The 20,188-nt window shown below is 45.9% G+C and overlaps 1 protein-coding gene across 1 annotated transcript; it reads right to left on the reverse strand.

The window, feature by feature from the left end:
• Positions 1-1,464: 1,464 nt before the first annotated feature.
• Positions 1,465-16,048, reverse strand: LOC128710879 (mucin-5AC). The gene is made up of 10 exons (XM_053805734.1): positions 15,907-16,048; positions 9,110-9,267; positions 7,744-9,037; positions 6,933-7,658; positions 5,696-6,406; positions 2,348-2,525; positions 2,127-2,279; positions 1,937-2,052; positions 1,706-1,861; positions 1,465-1,625 (listed from the first exon to the last, which is right to left on the reverse strand). The coding sequence occupies exons 1-10, from the start codon at positions 16,046-16,048 to the stop codon at positions 1,465-1,467; spliced, it is 3,795 nt and encodes a 1,264-aa protein (XP_053661709.1).
• Positions 16,049-20,188: the final 4,140 nt, after the last annotated feature.

The raw sequence follows: 20,188 nt of genomic DNA on the forward strand, positions 1-20,188 counted from the left end.
TGCAAACAAACGAATGTTTAAAAAATCGAGCAGCTGTGATCGCACCTTTTTTTCGAGTAGTAGATAAGCGCAACCTAGCGTCAAACTTTGGAACTACAGTGTTATACGCATTGCATAACTGTAGGATTCACAGCGATTTTGAATATATTTTAAAAATTGAACGGAATGGTTAAGTGTTTGGCTAAATTGACTAGATGTTTAGTTTCTCAATGAATCAAACACAATATACATACTGTTCAATTCATATAAATAAACGTACAGTTCACAAAATATTCCAAAGACTGCAGCTGTACAGCATGAGCAATATAAGACATTTGGCTTCAGTTAAATCATTGTTGTCGCCTTCATAGTAACAGAAAGCAGGGAAAATAAAAATAAACCCATGTTTTAAGTTGTTTAAAATGTTTATTTCAAAGTATAGTACAGTCGAATTTAAATAGATGTTATCGGAATGGATGTGGCTTCTTATGTTAAAATATGTACAGGAAAATTTGTCACACACTAGCTGAACATCGTCTGACAAGAAAGCTCCCGGATACGCATGTGTCTTGCACTAGCAGAAGCACCTTTACGCGAATATTTCTAACCGTGTCGTTACTGTCTCTCACACCCATAAGTTTGTCCCTTTGTCTGCTTTTTGTTTACTAGGGGTCTAGACATGCGACACTACCAAACGTATCTAGCGGAATATAAATAAATAAATAAAGTCTTCTTACCATGTAACATGTACTACACTTGCAAAATAGTGTCTAACTACCGATAACTGTCGTAACTCTAGTTTCGCATCATTCGTTCCTGCGCAACACAAGTGCACTGGGATCCGCTACGCTTCGTTGCAACGCTTGCGAAGATGCATTGATTTATCACAACGTACTTTAATTAAAACCGTCGTACCTTACTACTGTAATTTTTTCTCTGTTTTGTTCGTGCTAGGCTAAAGTTACCGTGTGACCTTTACGAGCATTTGTGATCGAAATGAGTACAGCTTGGTGTGTTTGTAACGATAGCAGATTCTACCACCGCTTGCAACTAAATAATACCTTCTCGAGTGTCCATGAACTCACTGGGTTTGTGGGGATGCTTTGAGCAAAACTTCGGGACAGGAATAACTTAACACAATTGCTCTAAACTGGACCGTGTCACCGAAAAGCTTCGCTCCGCCATCGAGTGTGCTGTGTCGACGATCAACCTGCCAGTGGATCAGCGATCGCTTACGGGACGATCTGTGCCGCTGGCAGCTCGATGATCAAAACGGCACCTTATCAAAGTGTATGCTATGAGTAAACGAATTATCAAACATCAACAACTGAACGTCAACCGTTTGAGTGGTCGACCAGGCCGACCTGGAGTAGTTCCAGACCGAAAGTTTTCCGGAGAGCACTGTTCCAAAGGATCTATACACCAAACAAGTAGCACGGCTACTGCATAAGTTTATCCGTTTAGCATCACGCGTATCGTGACGCTTTAGAACTGTAGAATCTGGTTAATCCAATCCCGGAACTCAGATATCCTAGTGTAGACACCGGGTTGGTTTGGTTCAGCGCAACCAATACCCCAGGAAATGACACCCGCGAGCAGGAACCGCTTGTCTGAACGCTGAATTACCATCGGACCACCGGAGTCACCTAAAAGAAATGTCATTGAGAACGTGTGCAAAAATGTGACGGCAGCTTCTTCCCGCTGCTTGTGAAAGCCCTTTACATACCTTCACAAGAGTCATATCCTCCCTTCTTCCAACCGGCGCAGATAAAAATGTGCGGAATGTGCTCGATATAACCGGCGCTCCGGTACATCGTCTCGCAGATCTTATTTTCAATCACCGGCACGGTAACCTCCTGTAGCACACTCGGCAACGGCCCATCTGAATGGAGGATGGAAAATGGAGCATTAATGCAATGACTTATCTTGCTTTTGTCTGCCAGCATATCCAACTTACCTTCGTATAAACGACCCCACCCGGTAACGAATGCTGTTCTCCCGATGAAGTTCTCATCGTTCTCCGGCACACAGACGGGTATGATGTTCGGTTGGAAGATCACCGGTTCGTAGAATCTAAAGAAACATCCGAGTGTTAATGGCGTCCACTATCGTTCGATCTTCGATGAGCTGAGATAGCTTTCTCTTACCTCAAAAGTGCTAGATCGTATTCGAACGTTCGCGGATCGAACTGTGGATGAGAGGCGACGATCTGTACCCGGCGCTCCTGATAACCGTAAGGTTCCTCCTCCAACGCCAGATCGTACTCGCCTAACCGTAACAACAGATCCGACGGTGGTACACTGGAATGAGAATTGTGGATTAATGTGATGTCGATCTGCGACGGAACTCGGCAAATTCTTGTACTTACTTGTCAACGCAGTGGGCAGCTGTGATGGCCCAGTTTTCGTTCAGCAGGGCCGCACCGCACTTATGCAGATAGGTGGACGTTCTCCACTGACGCAGCGAGATTTGCCAGGGCCAACGGCCAAACGCTGCCTTCGTGCCACCGACGATGCGTGGCTCGGGGAACATCCGTTTGCCGCACACTAAACCAGATAGAGAAGAGTGAAGAACAGCACCGTATAAATATATACTCGTAATGTTTGATCGATAAAATGAAAGAAAACGCGGCAGATAAATAGGAAAATCGGCCACATCTCGTTTGTGGTTCGATGCGTGCATTAATGAGTTGTTCCACAGCCAGCGAGGATGAATGAATCGTAATTATGCTGCCATAAAAATTGTAAATGATCCTTGGCCAATCAGATCCGTACGATCTTGATGTGCCTGTGCGCGTATTGCGTATCACTTAAACGTGAGTGTAGGGACGCACAGAATACCGCTGAGCGGCATGCTGAGTGTGGGAACCAGTTTGTTTCGTTTTCTTATCTCATGCTGACTTAAGCTACCCACCGCGCTAAACGTGCAGCTCGTGGCTATCGGGAAAGCGACTGCAGCAGGGAAGATTAATTCACTTCCAACCGTTCCGTTGCAGAGTCACCCGCACGCAAGGATGACCAAACCGTACCGTAGGACGACAAGATCACAACGACAGCGTGTATAATATGTAATGAAATATTCGCTTGCAAGGTAAAAAAAGCAGCGCACACTGCAAATAAACCTGAAGAAGAATACGGCATCCGATTATCATTAGACGGGCCACGGATAAGAGCGGGCGCTATGTGAGCCATCGTTCTCTATTCGCACTCTACTCGACTGTTGGGTAGATTGGGAACTCTGTATGTAATTCGCTGTCAGCGAGAGTTTTATGTTTCTATGGAGCAGCACCATACCGCGAACGATCAATTCGTGGCGGCCATCAACACTGTCGTCTTAGCTGAGCTAGGTAATTGAATGTTAAGACTGAAACTCTTCAGGGGGGTTTAATGTATGATAAATGATCCTTAGCTGTAGAAGTGATCCATCTTGTAGGGATGATTCTATCAACACGAACAACAGCAGTGTGAAAACGTGGAATATAATAAGATTAATAAGAATACTCAAAGAGCTTTGCAGTTGTGAGTATTGATTGTGCTGTACTTGTGCGCTAGCTGTAAGTGCTTATCATTAAGTACTAAAGCAATATAGTTTTTCCGGGATCTTTACGAAACGATAAACATTATGAACACATGTAAGCTATCGATTGAAATCGATCGCAATGCGGTTTAATTTACCATTTCTGGCTTGGCGAATGTCAAAGAACTGTATCCAATTACCTTCCAGGCAAAACAACACAATGTCAGTAACCGAACGACAAGCCGATGTTGCGTACCCTGCGGTAACAATTAATTACATAATGTTTACATGTACGCGATAAGCCGCCGGAGAGCGATGGACACCGTGCATTCCACCGCTTGAAATTCCATCCGTTGGCGGGTTTCGATGCGTGCGATCCAAAAAACTGCAGAATGCGTCACAATTGTGCGATCCTCGCCGTGGGTAAACCTCGATGCTACTGCGCTAGGTCCCTGCTGGATCTTGCATTCTCTGGACAAAGTGTGAAACGTACGCGGGCGAAATAAAAAAAAAACACAAACCGGATAACAAACGACCTGTGAACGCCCTGCATCGGGCATTCGGGCGACAACGACGACTCTAAAGCTGGCAGGATCACGCAACGCGCGCACTGTCAAAGCCGGTGCCGGCAGGGCTGCGTGCAGCACCATTGCGGGACATAAATCAACATTACCGGTGTGATAGTAATGATACCATTAAGTAAATAAAAATAATTTATTTTATTCAAGCCCGAAAAACCAGTAAATCAGGTGTCGGGACATGTTCACGCTTACATATGGCTTGTCCGCTTTCGCACATGAGATCTCATCCTGAATGGAGTGATTGTTACTTTTGTATTTGCTCTACGCCTTGCTAACTACGTCCAGATTCGACAATATTTCATACCGGGTTGGGGAGTGTGTGTGCAAAGCTTGGTTAGAACGATTACATTTAGTGCTCGTTCGTAGTACAGTGATGGGTGTTGTGTTAAGACTGTTCTTGAAGAATTGCCATCAACATGGGAACGATTGAATGGCTTTAAAGTCTCATTCTGTGGCGGATGTTTTGCAAACAATTGTGAGTGTGCCAAAAATCAATTCTCGTCAAAGTTGGTGAGCTTCGACGATGGACAGTCAAGAGCGGGGAACTTAAATACACAAGGTTAATTTATCAGACTATCAATCATTCCCGCACCATTGTTCGTCTCGAATGGCCTAAAGGCTAAGGTAAATGGAATCTACCTGTCGATATTGATCAGTGTAATCGATTTTGAAGCAGGTCGTGCTCGTCCTCATCCTTATGCCTTGTGGCCAACGGGGTCGTCGAAAGGTGCTCGCAAATCTTACGAGTGAGGTATTGTTTATTTTCTGTTGCTGATGTATCTACATACATCTGAACATAAGAAAATCTGCACTCCACCTCTCGCGCCACTACCATCGCTCCACCTTCACGCCCAACACCTTTTACAGGATCCTCCCCAAAAGGAGGCATTCCTGCACGAAGATGATACATTCATGCAAGGTGGAAGCGGTTCGTTCTTTTCGTTCGCCTTCCCTAGCGCTCTTCTAGACCCGTTGCAACGGCAATCGAGGAACGAGTTGGGATTCTCGGTCCGGTTTGCATTAGGCAATAGGGCCACCCGACACCCGCAGCCCAATGTCTGCTCCTACTATCTGCCGACACTGGCGTTGCGAAACGGAGATCTGCACGGTGGTAATGACAAAGACCGGCTGCAGAAAACGCCGGACGGCATTGGGCGAAACAGGCCAAGCGGCATGAGCATTGTTGCTCGTTTCGATCCTTACGGTGCTCAGTACGGTAAGAGAAGAAGAGTAATGCCGATCGTATCTTCGTGACCGAAGCGTTTGGCTGTGGTTTTCCCATCTTGCAGGGCGATGGCGTGCGGAGGAAGCATTGAACTTGCTTTCAAGGTTGAAATTGTTTTATGTTATTATCAATTATTTATGTTATATTTTTATGACCATCCACCAACGGATCCCCGAAGGCATTCTCGGATGTGTGTGTGTGTGTGTGTGTATTGGAGCTAAGAGAAGCAAACAAACATTCAGAACAAAACGTGCCCGCAAGATGATGAGCGAAGATCGGAATTGCCCCGTAATGAGACATAACGTGGCGTCTCGTGGTCAAGAAGCCGTGCGATGAGATAATTTTTGGACGTTGCGTGTGCGATATAGTTCAGGCAGGTCAAAGGTTTACTCACCCGATCGATAATCAATGCCCTCGAGTGTTGGCAGGGTGGATGTGGTCAGGAAATCCGGTGCCAGCGTTACACCGTCCGTGGTTACGTTGGCGAGCATCGACAGTGTGGTCGTTGTCGGAAGCGCCGACTGATTGCCGGCCGGTTGCTCGGGGAACTTGATGGGCATTCCGGTTGTCGTGTCCTCGGTGGTTGGACCTCGGTCGGATGTCACAGGCGGCAGTGGCGATGCTGTCGTCGAATCGTTTGACATCGTTGACAGCGTTGATGAGACCGAGCTTGGGCTCGTCATGCCGCTAGAGATCGAAACCGGTGACAAGGTGGAGGCTGTCATAGTGTTGGGCTCGAACGATGTCGAGGTCGAGGACACTGTCGTGCTCTGGGATGAGGAGGTACTCGCCGGAGTTGAAGTCGCGAGTGTGCTGCTTTCGTTCGTCACCTTGTGCAGGGAGCCGGTAACGTTCTCGATCGAGGCGGTGGTGGCATCGGTGGTTTCTTCACTTTCATCTGTTGCTTCCTCTTCTTCTTCCTCTTCCTCGCTGGAACCTTCTTCGCTTCCACTGCCGGACTCTTCCTCTCCACTGCCTTCCGTGGCGCTTTCGATCGACTCGTCCACAGCAGTTGTGGTCTCACGGACGAGCATCGCTTCCGTGGTGGAGATCGCATCGACGGGGCGTTTGGAAGATGACCAAGCATCAGTAGTAGACGATGTGCCTGTGATGATAGCAAATGAACGGTTATTAAAGGCCCTATATTTAACGTCTCCACTTGAAGGTAAATAAACCGTCAACATGTTGTGCACGGCTCTCTTCTAGGCTGCAACACGAAATGGTATCGAGCAAAAGCACAACGACTCAATGGAAATGTTAATGATTTATCAGTGATATGTGGCCTTAAAAGAAGCTTTTGCTACAAATAATTTTATTTATCCTTGGATTAGGATACATTAAACAAGTGAACCCAAAATGAATGATGCCTTGAACGATACACGAACAAACTAATAAAAGGATAATTGACATCTGTTAATAGTGCCATTTATACAACCTCCAGGCACACAAACGCGGGCGTTCTTGCGCACGGAATTATGTTATTAATGATTGCATTTACGCAGAACTTGTCATTGGATTTACTTTGCGCTTTGTCGTTACGTTCATCTTCCTCGCATGCAGTTAGTCACAAAATGAATGAAGTTAGTGTGCGGTTCGGTTGAACCGATTATTTTAAAAGCCATGCAATTTACCAGATTCCTCGCTAGATGCTGATGATGTCTGTTCGGATACGCTCGCAAACATATCACTGGTCGTTAATGTCGGTGCGGCAGAGGATGTAAAATGAGTCGAAGCTACATTCGCGGGCGGAATCGTCGTTGTCGGTGTAGTTGCAATGGTCGTTGATGTCACGGAGGTTGATGTCGTTGGGAGCGATTCGTTAATCTCGATCGGTTGGCTACTGGGCTTATGGGGGGACTTGGTGATAGACAGCTGGTCGATGGAAGGCATCGTACCGTGTCCGGTAACCGTCGTGCTACTGGCAGTTGTCGACGGCACGATGGATGGGTGGCGAATTGTGGTGATCGTACTCGGTGGCTCCCTCGTACTCTGTTTGATGTAGGTGCCGTTACTGGCGAGGGAACTCTCTGTGGTTTTTGCACTAGCTTCCAAGGATTCGAGATTGGTTTGTCCGGGGGATCGAGAAGTGGACGTTACTTGCGAATGTACGGAGAGAGCGCCCGGAAGCAGGAGGATGCTTTGAGCAGGTTCCTCTTGGACTGTATTGTACACGTACGCCGCTTCCGGGAGAAGCGATTCGATCGGTAGCTTGGTATCCTGCGAGAAGGACACCTCGACGGATGCTGGTGGTATGTGAGTGGAGGATGATGGTTCATGCTGGTTAGTTTGATTGCTAGCAATGACCTCTTCGGGGGTTAGTGTCTGTATAAGTATCCAACTGTTGGAAGTTGTTGGGCCTGTCGGGATGCATGATGTATGAGCGTCAAGAGCGAAACGAAATCGTGTATGAAAAGCGTAATCTTAAGCCCTAGGTTTACTTACCTTGATTGACATTGGGACGCTCCGTAGGTGTGTCTTCCAGAATACTCGTCCAAGTAACGAGACCCGGACGGGAAAGTGTCGCAAGGTCTCCACTATCACCTAGTTCTAGGGAAGATTCTGGGACCTTCACGGTTGATGATTGTACGGAAGGTTCGGATTGAGTGGTTCTCTTAGTGGAGGAAGCCGTAGTTGGTGTGGGTGTTGGCGTTGTAGGTTGCGTTACTTTAACAGTTGTTGTTGGGTACGTCGGCTTAGTGGTACTAGTTGAAATAGCAACACTGGACGAGGATTCAGAGCTGGTAGAGTGTGTTTCGATCAGATGATCTAAGGATGTTGCCGGTACGGTGGCTACCTGGGAAGTTGGTTTAGGTCTTGGACGAGGAGCCCGAGTTGTATCGGTGCTAGCCGTAGCCGTCACCGTCGTTGTGGTCGATTGTGTCGTACTAGTCGTAGGTCGTCTTCGGTTTGATGTGGGTTTTGTTAAAGGCACCAACGAAGGAGACGTTGTTGGTCGTCGTGAATACGTCACAGAAGGCGTTGTTGATTCCGTTTTCGGTGAAGACTGAGTCGTTGTTGGTCGTCTGGAGGCAATGGTGGTTTGCGTTTGTGCCGCGGCAATCGTGCTGGGAGGCTTACGGGATCCAATGGTTGTTGAAGTTGTTGGTTGTCTAGTGTTTTGTCCAGATACTTTCCTAGTCGTCGAGGGTAGTGTCGTTGTTGGGGTTTCCGTACTTGTCGTTAATGGCTGGCTGGGAGGTCGTCGATTAGGAGGTCGTATCGTTGTCGTTTTGTTAGTTGTAGGCCGACGATTTTTATAAGGCTTGGGAGTAGTTGTTCTAGTAGTATTAGCTCGATTGTCCTGCGTCACCAAGCTTGGACCAGTGGGACGCGCGGAAGGACGTTTGTTTGCTCCTGCACCCGTTGACGAGGGGGATTGAGAGCCGGCAGGATTTTTACTACTCTGTACGTATTGAAAGGTTGTGAATTCTTGGTACTCTGTAGTCGTCGGTACATCATCTTTTTGCTGAACCTTTAGAGGAGCTTTCGTAGTACGCATTGTGGAGGTTGTGCGACGATTGTTCTTCGAGGTCGTTCGTCTCGTAGTCGTCGAGGTACTGAGGAGTTCGTACTTGGTTCCATTGCTAGCTGGTGTGGTCGGTAAGCGCGTTTCCGTGAGTGGTGGTTTTCTGTGCGTATTCATCACAGAGGATTGAGGGAAATGTTGGAAATTTCCAACAGAGTTGTGATCTATACTATTGTCCGTAATGTCTGGATCAAACAGCAACCGATCATCCTGTGGGAAATAAAGAGATAGTAAATTCCACAGATTTCATTGAATTGACTGGCTTACATCGTTGATACTTACATTGACTTGACAGCAAGAACCAAAGAATATTTTATCGATGCACACGCCCAGATGTGTCCCATTGGACTTAAAGCAATCGATAGCAAACATGCAAATACCTTCCTCACCGGTATTGCGTACCACGCAGGGAAGATGTCGAAGGTTTCTGCTAGCTTGAACTGGAAAGAGAAAATAGAAAAGAAAAATTAGCATGTAGGTTGCTTCCGACTTTCGTGTACTTGCATGAACAGTCGCAAAAAATAGGACAGTTGTATGCATCCACCAGTGTTATTCTTAAATTCTATCCATGAAATGTTCGGAAACCAGTTTTCAACTTATCCCATCCTGAACATTGCTCATCACGTCCAGTATTTCATCACGTCGAACAGGACTAGGTCAATGTGTTATTTTTTCTGCATCATATCACACGTAAAAATCTTTTCCGTCCAAAACAGACACCTGCGAAACCCACGATCCATTTGCATACTCTCTAAAACCTTCTGATAAGGGCCAGTCAGAGCATATACGAGCGTTAGCGTTAGCTCTTACCGTAGCTGTTTTAAAGCTAAGGATAGGGACGCAGCAAAGGCGAATGGTACTGCTGCCACTTTTCGTGCGCTCATGAATTACTGAATGTCCCGTGTAGGACACGCTTCCCAGGAAATGGTTGGATGCTGGATGGAATTCAAAATGAAACCGTTCCATTCACCCTCACTCGGTTCCTCTCGGTCTCGCTCACTCTCCCCCTTTCTGCTGGAACTTGTTACAGCTTGGTCTTGTTTTCACGGAGCTCCAAAACGGGAGCCCTCGAAAGTGGGTCAGCCCGGGGTATCGTTTACCTCGATTTATGGTTCTTATACAATTGCCCCTTTTGTTGGCGCATGATTGCTCTCCGAGAGGCGCTCAAAACTGCAGCATTGAATGCGCCAATGATCCACGAATGAAGGAAAGGGAAGTGGAGTTTTACTTTCTTCGGTTCAGAAATCTTTTCAGCTGCACTGTGTTTGGGTGTCGTTTCGTAGTTTGCAAGCAGATTACTTTCTTTTCCGTGGAACCATGCACCGTTAAAACAAGATTCCGTACGTCCGTGCCTGTCAATGATTCATAGCAGTAATCGCAGACAACGATTTGGGTAAAAGTGGATGAAATGTTTGTCTTTATGTGAGGAACTGCCGTATTGGGTTGGGGATGTTCCAAGTGAACGTACATAATGGTTTTTTTTTATGCTGCGCTGTATCGAAGGAAGCGATCAGACACTTAAAGGAGTTATGAAAGTTGTCAGCAGAGGCGTAACATTATCGCGATCGCTACTGGGTGACACCATGGAAACCGAAACATTTCGAAGTGATGAACTAACACACCGACTTACCAGGGGAACAATACATCATTACTTCCGAACCGGAACTGACACTTACACACATACATGATAATTCTCTGCTCCAATGAAGAGACTATCCAGATGTTTTCCCATCGTACGTAGTAACGGAATGGCGAGGTCATGCATTAACAAGAATGCCTTGCCAGAGTCTCCAGCTGTCAAAGCTCGTTATAGACCTGACGTAGCAAACGAGGCACCAGACATTGCAGAGCTTTGAGTCGGACGTTGCAATAACCACTCCCTCCACAATGGGTTAAATTAACTTTGTTTGTTTTCATTGCTACAGTAGACAGTGGAGCCCCTACAACAGGTCGTTTCTGAGCCTCTGATCATCCCATCGTTCCGGTTAGGCTGGAAATGGCTTGCTAGAATTGACCGTTGGGGGTTTGCATAACTAAAACCCGTTTGCACGCTGCCGATGAACGGATCGGGTTGACCAACATGCGAGCCAACAGCAGTCACCAATTGAAATGGTAATGGCCGCAATGGTCGGTTGCAAGACTTATCGCGGGAAAACGACTGGAAGCTGATTTTTTTTTGCTTTGTATGCCGAGAGTCACAGTTGGCAATGGCGGTATGATCTCTTTTGTGTCATTTCAGTTCCTTTTTCCTGAACGCACAAGTTCAAAGTCAAGTTCAAGTTGGATGGTTGGTAGGTCTCGTTCGCTAGAATCAGTTCCTCAGGCATCTCAGGCTTGATGTTTGTGCTGATTGAGACGGTACAGTGTGTGATAGCCTCTTGTCTTTACTGGTTAAATAAGATGGATCACTTGTAAATTATCACTGATTATATTTGAATTATGAAAAAGATCGCTCAACTTCTCTGAGGAAGCATAATTAATCAATGTCCTCATGTCTACAACATGTCCACTACAGTTTTTTTTTCTCAACGTGAATGCCGCTGCACCCAAATTATGTACTATGTCAATGCCCTCAGGTCGGCATGACCTACTTTTTTAAGCTGAAATTGGCAACAACATACGTTTTCAACGATTGGAACCGTCGAGCAAATTTACTCTTCATAAAACATCCTGCTCCTCAGGGTGTTATACTCAACACACACAACGGCCTTGTACGGAGTATCCTGCGCAGCCCATTCTACGCCTACGCTTGTTTGCTACACGTTTCACATCTGTTTGATCAACAAAACCGGACAGCAGTGGTGGTCGGTGGCAATACTTGCGCTTTCGAATCGAACCCGCGTGACTCATGGCACATTCACAGGTTCGGCTGTGTTCTTCTTTCACGCCGTTTCCCCTGGGTGCCATTAATGCCGCCAGCAGCGTTTGTTTCGCGCCACGAAACGATGGACACTTTCTCTGGGTCGGTTTTTGACGTAAAGTGTGAACATAATCCGCTGTGCGTCACCCACGGGAATCCGGTTTTCTGGTGTCCACAGTGTGTCGGGTTATTTCGTACCGGAATTGGCAAACCGTTGCCGATACCCGTTCAAACTTTTGGACATGACAAATTTCGCTCCCTAACCTCACCTTAATGATCGTAGCGGGTGACCGTTTTGTTTGTGAACGAAAGTGAACGTTTGGGGTATTTTCGGCGAACACGGCGTTGTTATTGTTACTGTATGGCTAGCAACGTACGGGTTGAGATCCGGATTGTTTTACCCAGTCACCAGAACTGCAACATTTCCTGCTTTCCCTGCCTACGAATGCTTCTTGATACTGGCCCGTTTGATGGCGCGTTTGAGGTCCGAGGGAGTCGGGCTTTTGGCGGAAGAAGAAAGTAAATTAAAGCTGCCCAGCCAGCCAGTTTACCCAGTGACCTCAAAAAGCGTGAAACGCGTGAAACTCCCGTCAGCCAGTCCCAAGGGGCAGCTTTGGGTTTGTAATGGCAGCTCCGCGGAGCAATGGCGATTCGTGGTGGCGTGTCAATTACGCGCACATCCCCGAGGTGGCTGATCACCGCGGTGAGCGATAATGATGATGATGAGCGATGATGATGGTGCTAATGTAACACAAAGAAAGCAACCGCGTCCAAACGAAATGATATGATGCGGATGATTTTTCCGTTTGCAGGTAACCTCAATTTCGGTGCTTGGGGCCCCCTCACCTTGCACCACAATCTTGGGCCCCGATCCGCACCGAAATGGCTAAATTGGTATGAAATGAGCAATGCTTCTAAAAAGCAACCCCCGAATTCCACCAGCATCATCTCTCTCTCGGGTCCCTTCCAGCCTTCGCTTCGCACATTCAGCGCCCCGAGGGACGAATTGTTATGATAAGCAAAGTACCGAAGCGTGGCACCAGGAAGGAAGAAAGGTTGTTCCAAACGATGTTCGCGAAAAAAGAAGAGGCAAACGTAAAAGAAAATCAGCACCGAAAAACGAAATCGAAATTTCACGCAATTGTCCGTATGGTTCGCGTTAAAAATGTGCTTCCCCCTTCGGGGCTGTTCTCTTCTTTTGTTTACGAAGAAGCTTTTCCTTCCTTGCCGGGTTGTAGTATCGATGGAAACTACCGGCGCAACTGTCACGCAAAAGGTGCGCCCAAACAAAGTTAAACAACGGACGCGGTTTGGCGACATCACGGTGTAAGGCAAAAAGATCTATTTCAGGCTGCGAAGACATTTTTTTGCTCCTGAGGAATAAAGCAACATTCGCTTTCGTTTCCATGTCGGATCCGGAGTTGCACTAGAATGGGTCATTGTTTAGCCCGTTTAGCCTGGTTTTAGGTTTGTTTTCCTCTCTGCGGTCTTCAGCCCACGCCAAAGCTACTTTCACTCACAAATGAACTCCGAAACAGGAAACTGGTACGTGTCGATTTCGGAACTCCGTGCAAATCGAGTTAGATGGGTTTTTATTTGTTGTTTTGTAAGGGAAAGCAGACCGCGTGGACAAAGACGCAGAAGAATGCGTAGTGCACCTAGCGCGTAATACCACTGTCCTTTCACGCTGAGAATGGCGTGGGCGTTGGTGATTTAAGAATTGATACTGGCAGAGAGATGAAAAAGTGGAATTGTTTATTGCTTTGAAAGTGAAACAAAACTAGCAAAGTTAAGCTTACTTTTAATGTCGTGCAGGGAGTTTTAAGGACATACTTTTATCATTGCATTATGCTAAGAGAAATAGAGTGAGGTGGTGAGCAGAATTAATGGCACCTTCTTTATCGCCTTATCGCGCTCTTTGCGTATGGTGTATGATGGGCATCAGAATATTTACCGTCATACTTGGGAACTCTCAAACGACTATACTTCTGCCCATACGATAATCTTTGCCCAGTATCACAGCCAGTTTAGTGCTGACGTTAAACGATGTACACGACTCCAACGACTTGTTTGGTAGCTATTAGGGCAGGCCATTGCCGAGTAGCTCGCAGACAGTTTACAAGCGTCTTTGCCAGCACCACCATTATTCTGATCGTAATAATCATTTCCATAGTCATATCATATTTAATAGCGCTTTTTTGGGAGAGTAAAAACGGCTTCAGACTATGCAGTCACCAATCCCTGAGGGTGCATACGAAAACAGTTTTGAAAAAGAAACTTAAAACAACTTTATGCTTAGTTGTTCTTGGAGGTGGCTTATCCTGTAGCGGTGGCTGTTGTGTTCGGTTTGGTCTTCGTACGGGAGGGTCGATAAACTGCATCTAACCAAAAACAACAAAAAAATGTTTCGACCACCGTTCCGACACGAAAGCTTTAGAGCGAAGCATTGCAGCATGATGTCGATGCGGGAGATCTCCAACCTAGGTGGGTTGTTATTATTCTACCAGCATCGACTAGTAGCGGGTGGCAAACGTCTTTTTTTTGCGTCACGCAGCTCAAGTCAAGAAAGAAACAAAAATAACAGGGAAGCTCATTCCCTGTGGGGAGAATGGTAACGCATCGTAATAACGACCCGACCCTGCCTGTCATAACCGAACGTATGCGGATAAGAAGTTTACTTTCCCCCCCACTAATGGTGGGAAAGGTATTCATATTTCTCTTTTGTAGCTTGATTGAAATAAAATAAAAACAAACGGAAAATAATGAAAAAGCACATCAATAGCAAACGGTTCCGACACGAGCTCCCGGGTAACACCGACCAGACACCGGGCGTCCAATCATCGACTAGAAGTTCCGGTATGAAAGCGTGATAATTCCGGCTTCTGGTGGTAAAATTTGACGGCGCACCAAATTTGGAACTCAGCACTCCCCCGTAGATGGCCGACGGGAAACGCTCACTTTCGCTCAATGCACAGCGTATACTACGGAACTTGCGTGGAAGATACCGGACGTGGTTGGACATGGCCGTGTCTCGACGATGGCAGGGGAACAATAGCCATCACGCACTAAGAAACCATAAACCCCCTCTCGAACGACCTATGTCCCATCCCAACCCCTTCGAATTACGGAACACCGTGTGTGTATTGTGTCCTCGGTTCGATACACGGCGTACGGGATTTGGGGAGGAACCCGAAAAACTGTCCCCTAACGGTTCTTGGCGCTTATATTTTCTTACGCTGCTTTTCATTATTACAAGCTTTTATTATTACTTTTTTTTTGTTTGGGGCATTGCTGCAGTGATACGGTTTGTTTGCGCGAGAGCAGCAAAAGTTTTTTAATGGTCACTTTAGATGCGGATGGCACACCGAAACGCGCGGGCTAGCTAGCAGTGATTTTAAAATTCTATTCCAGTCCAGCCCCATTGTGAGGACCGGCAAACGGTCGAACGAATTGTTCGCTCTATTTAATACCGTTTTGATGGTAAATATTGCATTGGTCGGTACTGGGGAGTGTATTACGCAACGGTTGTGCGATTGGGAGATTGAAAGGAAGCATAACAAAAAAGAAATACTCAATGTCTGATGAAGATCGTGGATAAAATTCAAATGTCAAAGATCTGATTTTTGGGTAAGGTTGAGAGAAACAACATGCAGTTGACCGGTTCTTAATTTATAATCGTATGGTTTTGATGTACTTTTGGGGAAAAGAATTAATCGATTTGATGGCTACAGACATAGGAAATTTGATAATAATTTTAAATACGATTGACGTAGAATTTACTACTCCATTTTCTGTTATTTTGATAGAATTTGTCATTCTCTTCGTAGTACGCAGTCATAGAAGAACTATGTTTTACTTGAATTGCTTTTGATCCACTAAAGAACCTGGGGAAATTTCCGTTCCTCACATTCATTTTTCCACATCTTAATGACGTTAAATAAACATGAGATGTATGATGCTCGGAAACAGGGATAGTAGCACTGACATACATGGAACTCTGTCTCCAATTAAATCCGATGCCATCGACCCATATTACAGAGATAATTAAGCTGTAAAATCTGATAACACCATACAGTACTCCCGATTTCTTCCACGTATCCGATGCCCCCAACTGACCGACCGGACCATGGTGATTGGTCCATGTTACGGAATTGGCGTGTTATCTTGCCATCGTACTGTTATTTCGTGCTTTTTTATGTTGTTGTTGAGGTATACTTACACGATGTGAACGGGAACACGGGACTGCTGTATGCCGACGAGAGCAAACTGACGAGTAGCAGGGCAAGGCGGGTAGCGAACTGGGCGGTACTGCGAGGGCGACCCCATCTTACCGTCCCCCGGCGTAGATCTACACTGGACATCTGCAGAAGAGCGTGAAGATAAGCAGAACAAAATCGCAATGAAACGGGACAAATTAAAACACTCGCAACAGAAAGAAAGGACCGCGGGCACGGTGGAAGTTAAAAAAGGTCATAGACGAAATTTGCATAATGTTTTCAAGGTTTCTTCTTCGACGAGCAGCAGTGAGCAGCCGATTGTGTTTCGCTGCCATCCACCGAGGTTGGCTTTGTGTATACATTTGTGCACGATGTGGTTTGAAACTTGCAACATAAAGGGCTCTAGTGATTTTAGTGCTTTCTTGAGGAAGTAACAGATCCAGTAAGAGCAGTCGGTGGCTAATTGAAAACATTGTTGTAGTCATAGTGCATGGACAGCGGTGTCTCACGGCAAGAAATTAGTACAAGCAAATCGTAAGCTAGCGAGCTGACGCTCCCTGTAATACCGGTGGTTCGTAATTGATTGCAAATTAAATCAACCTACGATGGGCTTTCTGTTGGTTGGCGTGACTCTTCGTTGATTAAGGAACAAAACTTTATCGTGACGCAAGAGGTTGTATGGCGTCGAGCTGGTGAGGGCTTCAATCGGCTAAAATTGTGTAGCAGAATAGCGTTAGTGTGAAGGCATCCCGCAAGCTCAAGTTGAAGGTCATGAACAGACACGGGAGATGCAACTGCATTTAAGACTGTCTGTAACAATGCGTCTTCTCAAGGCAAATGGTTTAACTTAAAATCTAAGATCTTCCAATAAATCTGTTTGAATGTGTTTTAAATTGTCTTGCTTCCTGCCACTTTAATGCAGCGGGAGTTCCCAAGGGAAACATGGAATGTGAGATTCCTTTTTCGAAACATCGCCACAGGAAGCTGATTAAGAAGTCAAACATTTGAGTGAAATTCTTGGCAATACAATTGCTGTCGTCCCGAAAGTTGCTACGCGTATAAAACGCGAATAATTTTTACGCTTTGCTGCGCTCGGATAATGAAGTGCAGCTCTTGGACGAAGTGCGCATACTTTCCCAAGCAGATTGGTGGCAGACTTTCAGGTATGAAAGCCTACATCAAAAAAGCTCTCTTGAGCTGTAATAATTTTGGGCCTTTTTTCCTCACCTTTTCAAAGTCACCACCAGCGACTAGTGGTGGGAAAAGACGGGAAAGAATCGTACTCGTACTCACTGACACAAAACACTACGGTTGTGAGCTCGGGTACGGATGTACGGGTGTAGCTGCTGCGCAAAATCCTTCCATCCCTCGACCGCTGCTAAAGTTGAACGACCGAAATATGTGTGTATTTTCATCATTTTCCCGTTTTTCACCGTGACCAAGAAGGCAACCGTGGGGCACCCGGCCGTTCGAGCAATCTTCCCATGAATGAGCTGCGTTCTCTGAGCAGCAGAAGTACACCAGCGAGTTGGCGTCAAGAAAAACTGGCAGAAAATCTAGATTAAAAGCCACCTTCCTCCGGCTGGCTGTGCCATTTCAGGCGGTCAGAAGTGAGTGTAAGAGAGTGAGAGAGTGAGGTTCATACAAGAAGCAGAAGCGATTGAGAATGGAGGTGAAATTAAGCCGAGTGTTGGAAGACCACCGAGCTGGAAAGAATTTCCGACGCAGCCAACCCACGGTCACGGGTGCCCCGACATGGGCAGAGCAGATGAATTTTTATTTATTTTTCTTTCGGTACGTTCTTTCCATCGGGTTTCTCATCTTGCTTGAATGTTTCAGTTTTAAAGTATAGCCCGATTTTTTTTCAGGCATTACATTTAAGTTCATGTTCGAGAAGGGATATCACGGCGAAGAAGAATGGCTAGGAATACGAGCATAAAAGTGTTTTTTAAGCGTATCGGTTGCATTTGCAACGGAATATAAACTAAAGTCTAGGCAAAGAGTACAGAACGACAGCAAATTAAAGTGCAGAAACGATTTTCTACGATTGCTGGTTGGTGATAGTGAAATAAAACAGCACATAAACGATTGTTACTGCCTATACACATAAGCCACTCGCCGTGCGGAAGGATCTGGTCGGTTGATGGCGTGATGGATCCTTTCGCACGATCGTCGAAACCTTTCGGTAGGTAGGTACAGCAGTTGAAATTGCTTTCAACACTTGGTGGTAATTGTGCCTGCCCGGATTAATCAGTTACAATCGACGATGAACCCTGGTGCTGGTGTGCTGGAACCGCCTACCACCCATTTTTATGCTGAAGAATGGTGCAAACGGAAGAAAATTGCGTAGAGATCGTGGTGAGATTGAGAAAAAGATTGTAGAATGGTAAAGATTCGTTTACATCTTTTAACAGAGTGATTAAAGGCGTTAACAAGCTGTCACGTTTCGTCACTTCTGTATGTTTGCCGTAGCATAGCTGGTGTGTAGATGGTAAACGCAATTACTAAGGATATTGGAAACGAATTCCGTACCCTGTACGGATATTTGTTTTATTAAGTACGCTATTCGTAGTACTATACGCAAGCAAATGTGCTGATATAGGCAGAGAGGCTAATGTAGTTTCATGATCTTAAAGCTTCTATAAATAAACAAAAAAACAAAATTATGTAGACATGAAAAATTGCCATCCAAATTTTAAAATTTTGTTTGTTTAAATCAGTTCAACATGTTTTTAAATACTAGAATCTTATCAAGCCAATAATTAAGTCCTAAAAATTATGTTTGCATATTTTTCATAAAAGCTGTATCATTATAAATTGACAGTAAATATCCCTTAATTAACCGCCATACACAACCGTTATCAGTGATCGCGTTACTCCAATGGTGACATGCTTCCTTTCACACGCGCCTCATAATCCGTTCGATAACCTCAATTAAATGCTATCAATCTGTACGACTTAAGATCTCCGACGAGCGATCCAAGCGCTGTGGTGAAAATTTCCCATTTTTTAGGGTTGCCATTAATACATTTGCTTCTCTGTATGTGAACGAAGCATCGAAAACTACCACCAAACTGTCCTTCATCATCGTGGTTCATATGCGCCCACCAACAAATAAAAAAGAAGTCACCGGACAGTGACACGATCCTAACGAAGCTCAAGCAAAGCAGAGCAGAATCATTGGTGACGCCAAACGCGATGCGGACGGTGTCGGGAATTTGACCTAATTCGATGTGATAATTTATTATTTCACCGCAATCAGCGAAACCGGTTCCGATCACTCCGCATTCGACCGCGAACGAGAACGGATGTATTTTTGATCACTCGGTCCAGCTAAACCCGGTGGACGGTTTTTCTGTGTTGAGTTTTCCGTCTGATCTTGGAGCCTTGGATGTGGAAAGACGGTCACCGAGCGTATTGCTCATTCCAAAATGTATCCCACTGCGTCCGTGTAATAATTACGCTCGAATCATCCGGCCATTAACGGAGACCTGGAAAGCAGGCTTGGATTGGATTTTCCAAAGAAAAGAAAGCTAGTCCGGGATTGATCCCGGTTCCACACAGGAGAGACGATAAATCTGTTCCAACGCTCGTAATTGCAGCGTCTCTGTCGCGCGAGCACTGTCCAATGTATGCCACCCAGTACTTAACCCCATCCCGGGTGGTCCGGACGGGAATGATGGTTGGAACACACACAAGCACTGGAACCCGGCAGTGGCTACTCAACAGTTTGCAATCGCAAGGAGATTGAAACGAGATCAGTGCGATTTGTGCGATGATCAGTTTCTAATTGTCCGACGGTGGAAGCAATCGATCGTCGGGCATGCTTTTATCCGGTAGCATCGAAACACAAATACATCACGGTACCCGGGCTGGTGCTGTCCATTTTGCCTCGTTCCATAGATCGGAGTGCATCATTAATGCGTCATTATGTATGCGCCAGCTCGTGTGCCAAGTCTCGCGGATCTGATGAACCGATCGCATCGGTGGCGAACGCCTTGCGTATGCCTTTCCCTCAAATATGACCCGCTGTTTGATGGCGTGTGTTTGCCTCTCATCAGTAATCTTCACGTCGAAACTGACGGGCCGGGTTCCGTTCAAATGGTATCAAAAGCGATTAATCAGCATTCGGTCACGGGGAGATGCCACGGGCTGGAATTCAAATTTGCATTTCTATGCCCGGTGGTCAACGAGATGTCGAGATGTCAGAGAAAAGATGCAGATGTTCAGTTCGACTCGACTGGTTTGGCGCAGAATAAGGACAGGGTTAGCGAAAAGTAGACC

Source organism: Anopheles marshallii, chromosome 3 (genome assembly GCF_943734725.1).
Source record: "Anopheles marshallii chromosome 3, idAnoMarsDA_429_01, whole genome shotgun sequence".
Lineage (NCBI taxonomy): Eukaryota > Metazoa > Arthropoda > Insecta > Diptera > Culicidae > Anopheles > Anopheles marshallii.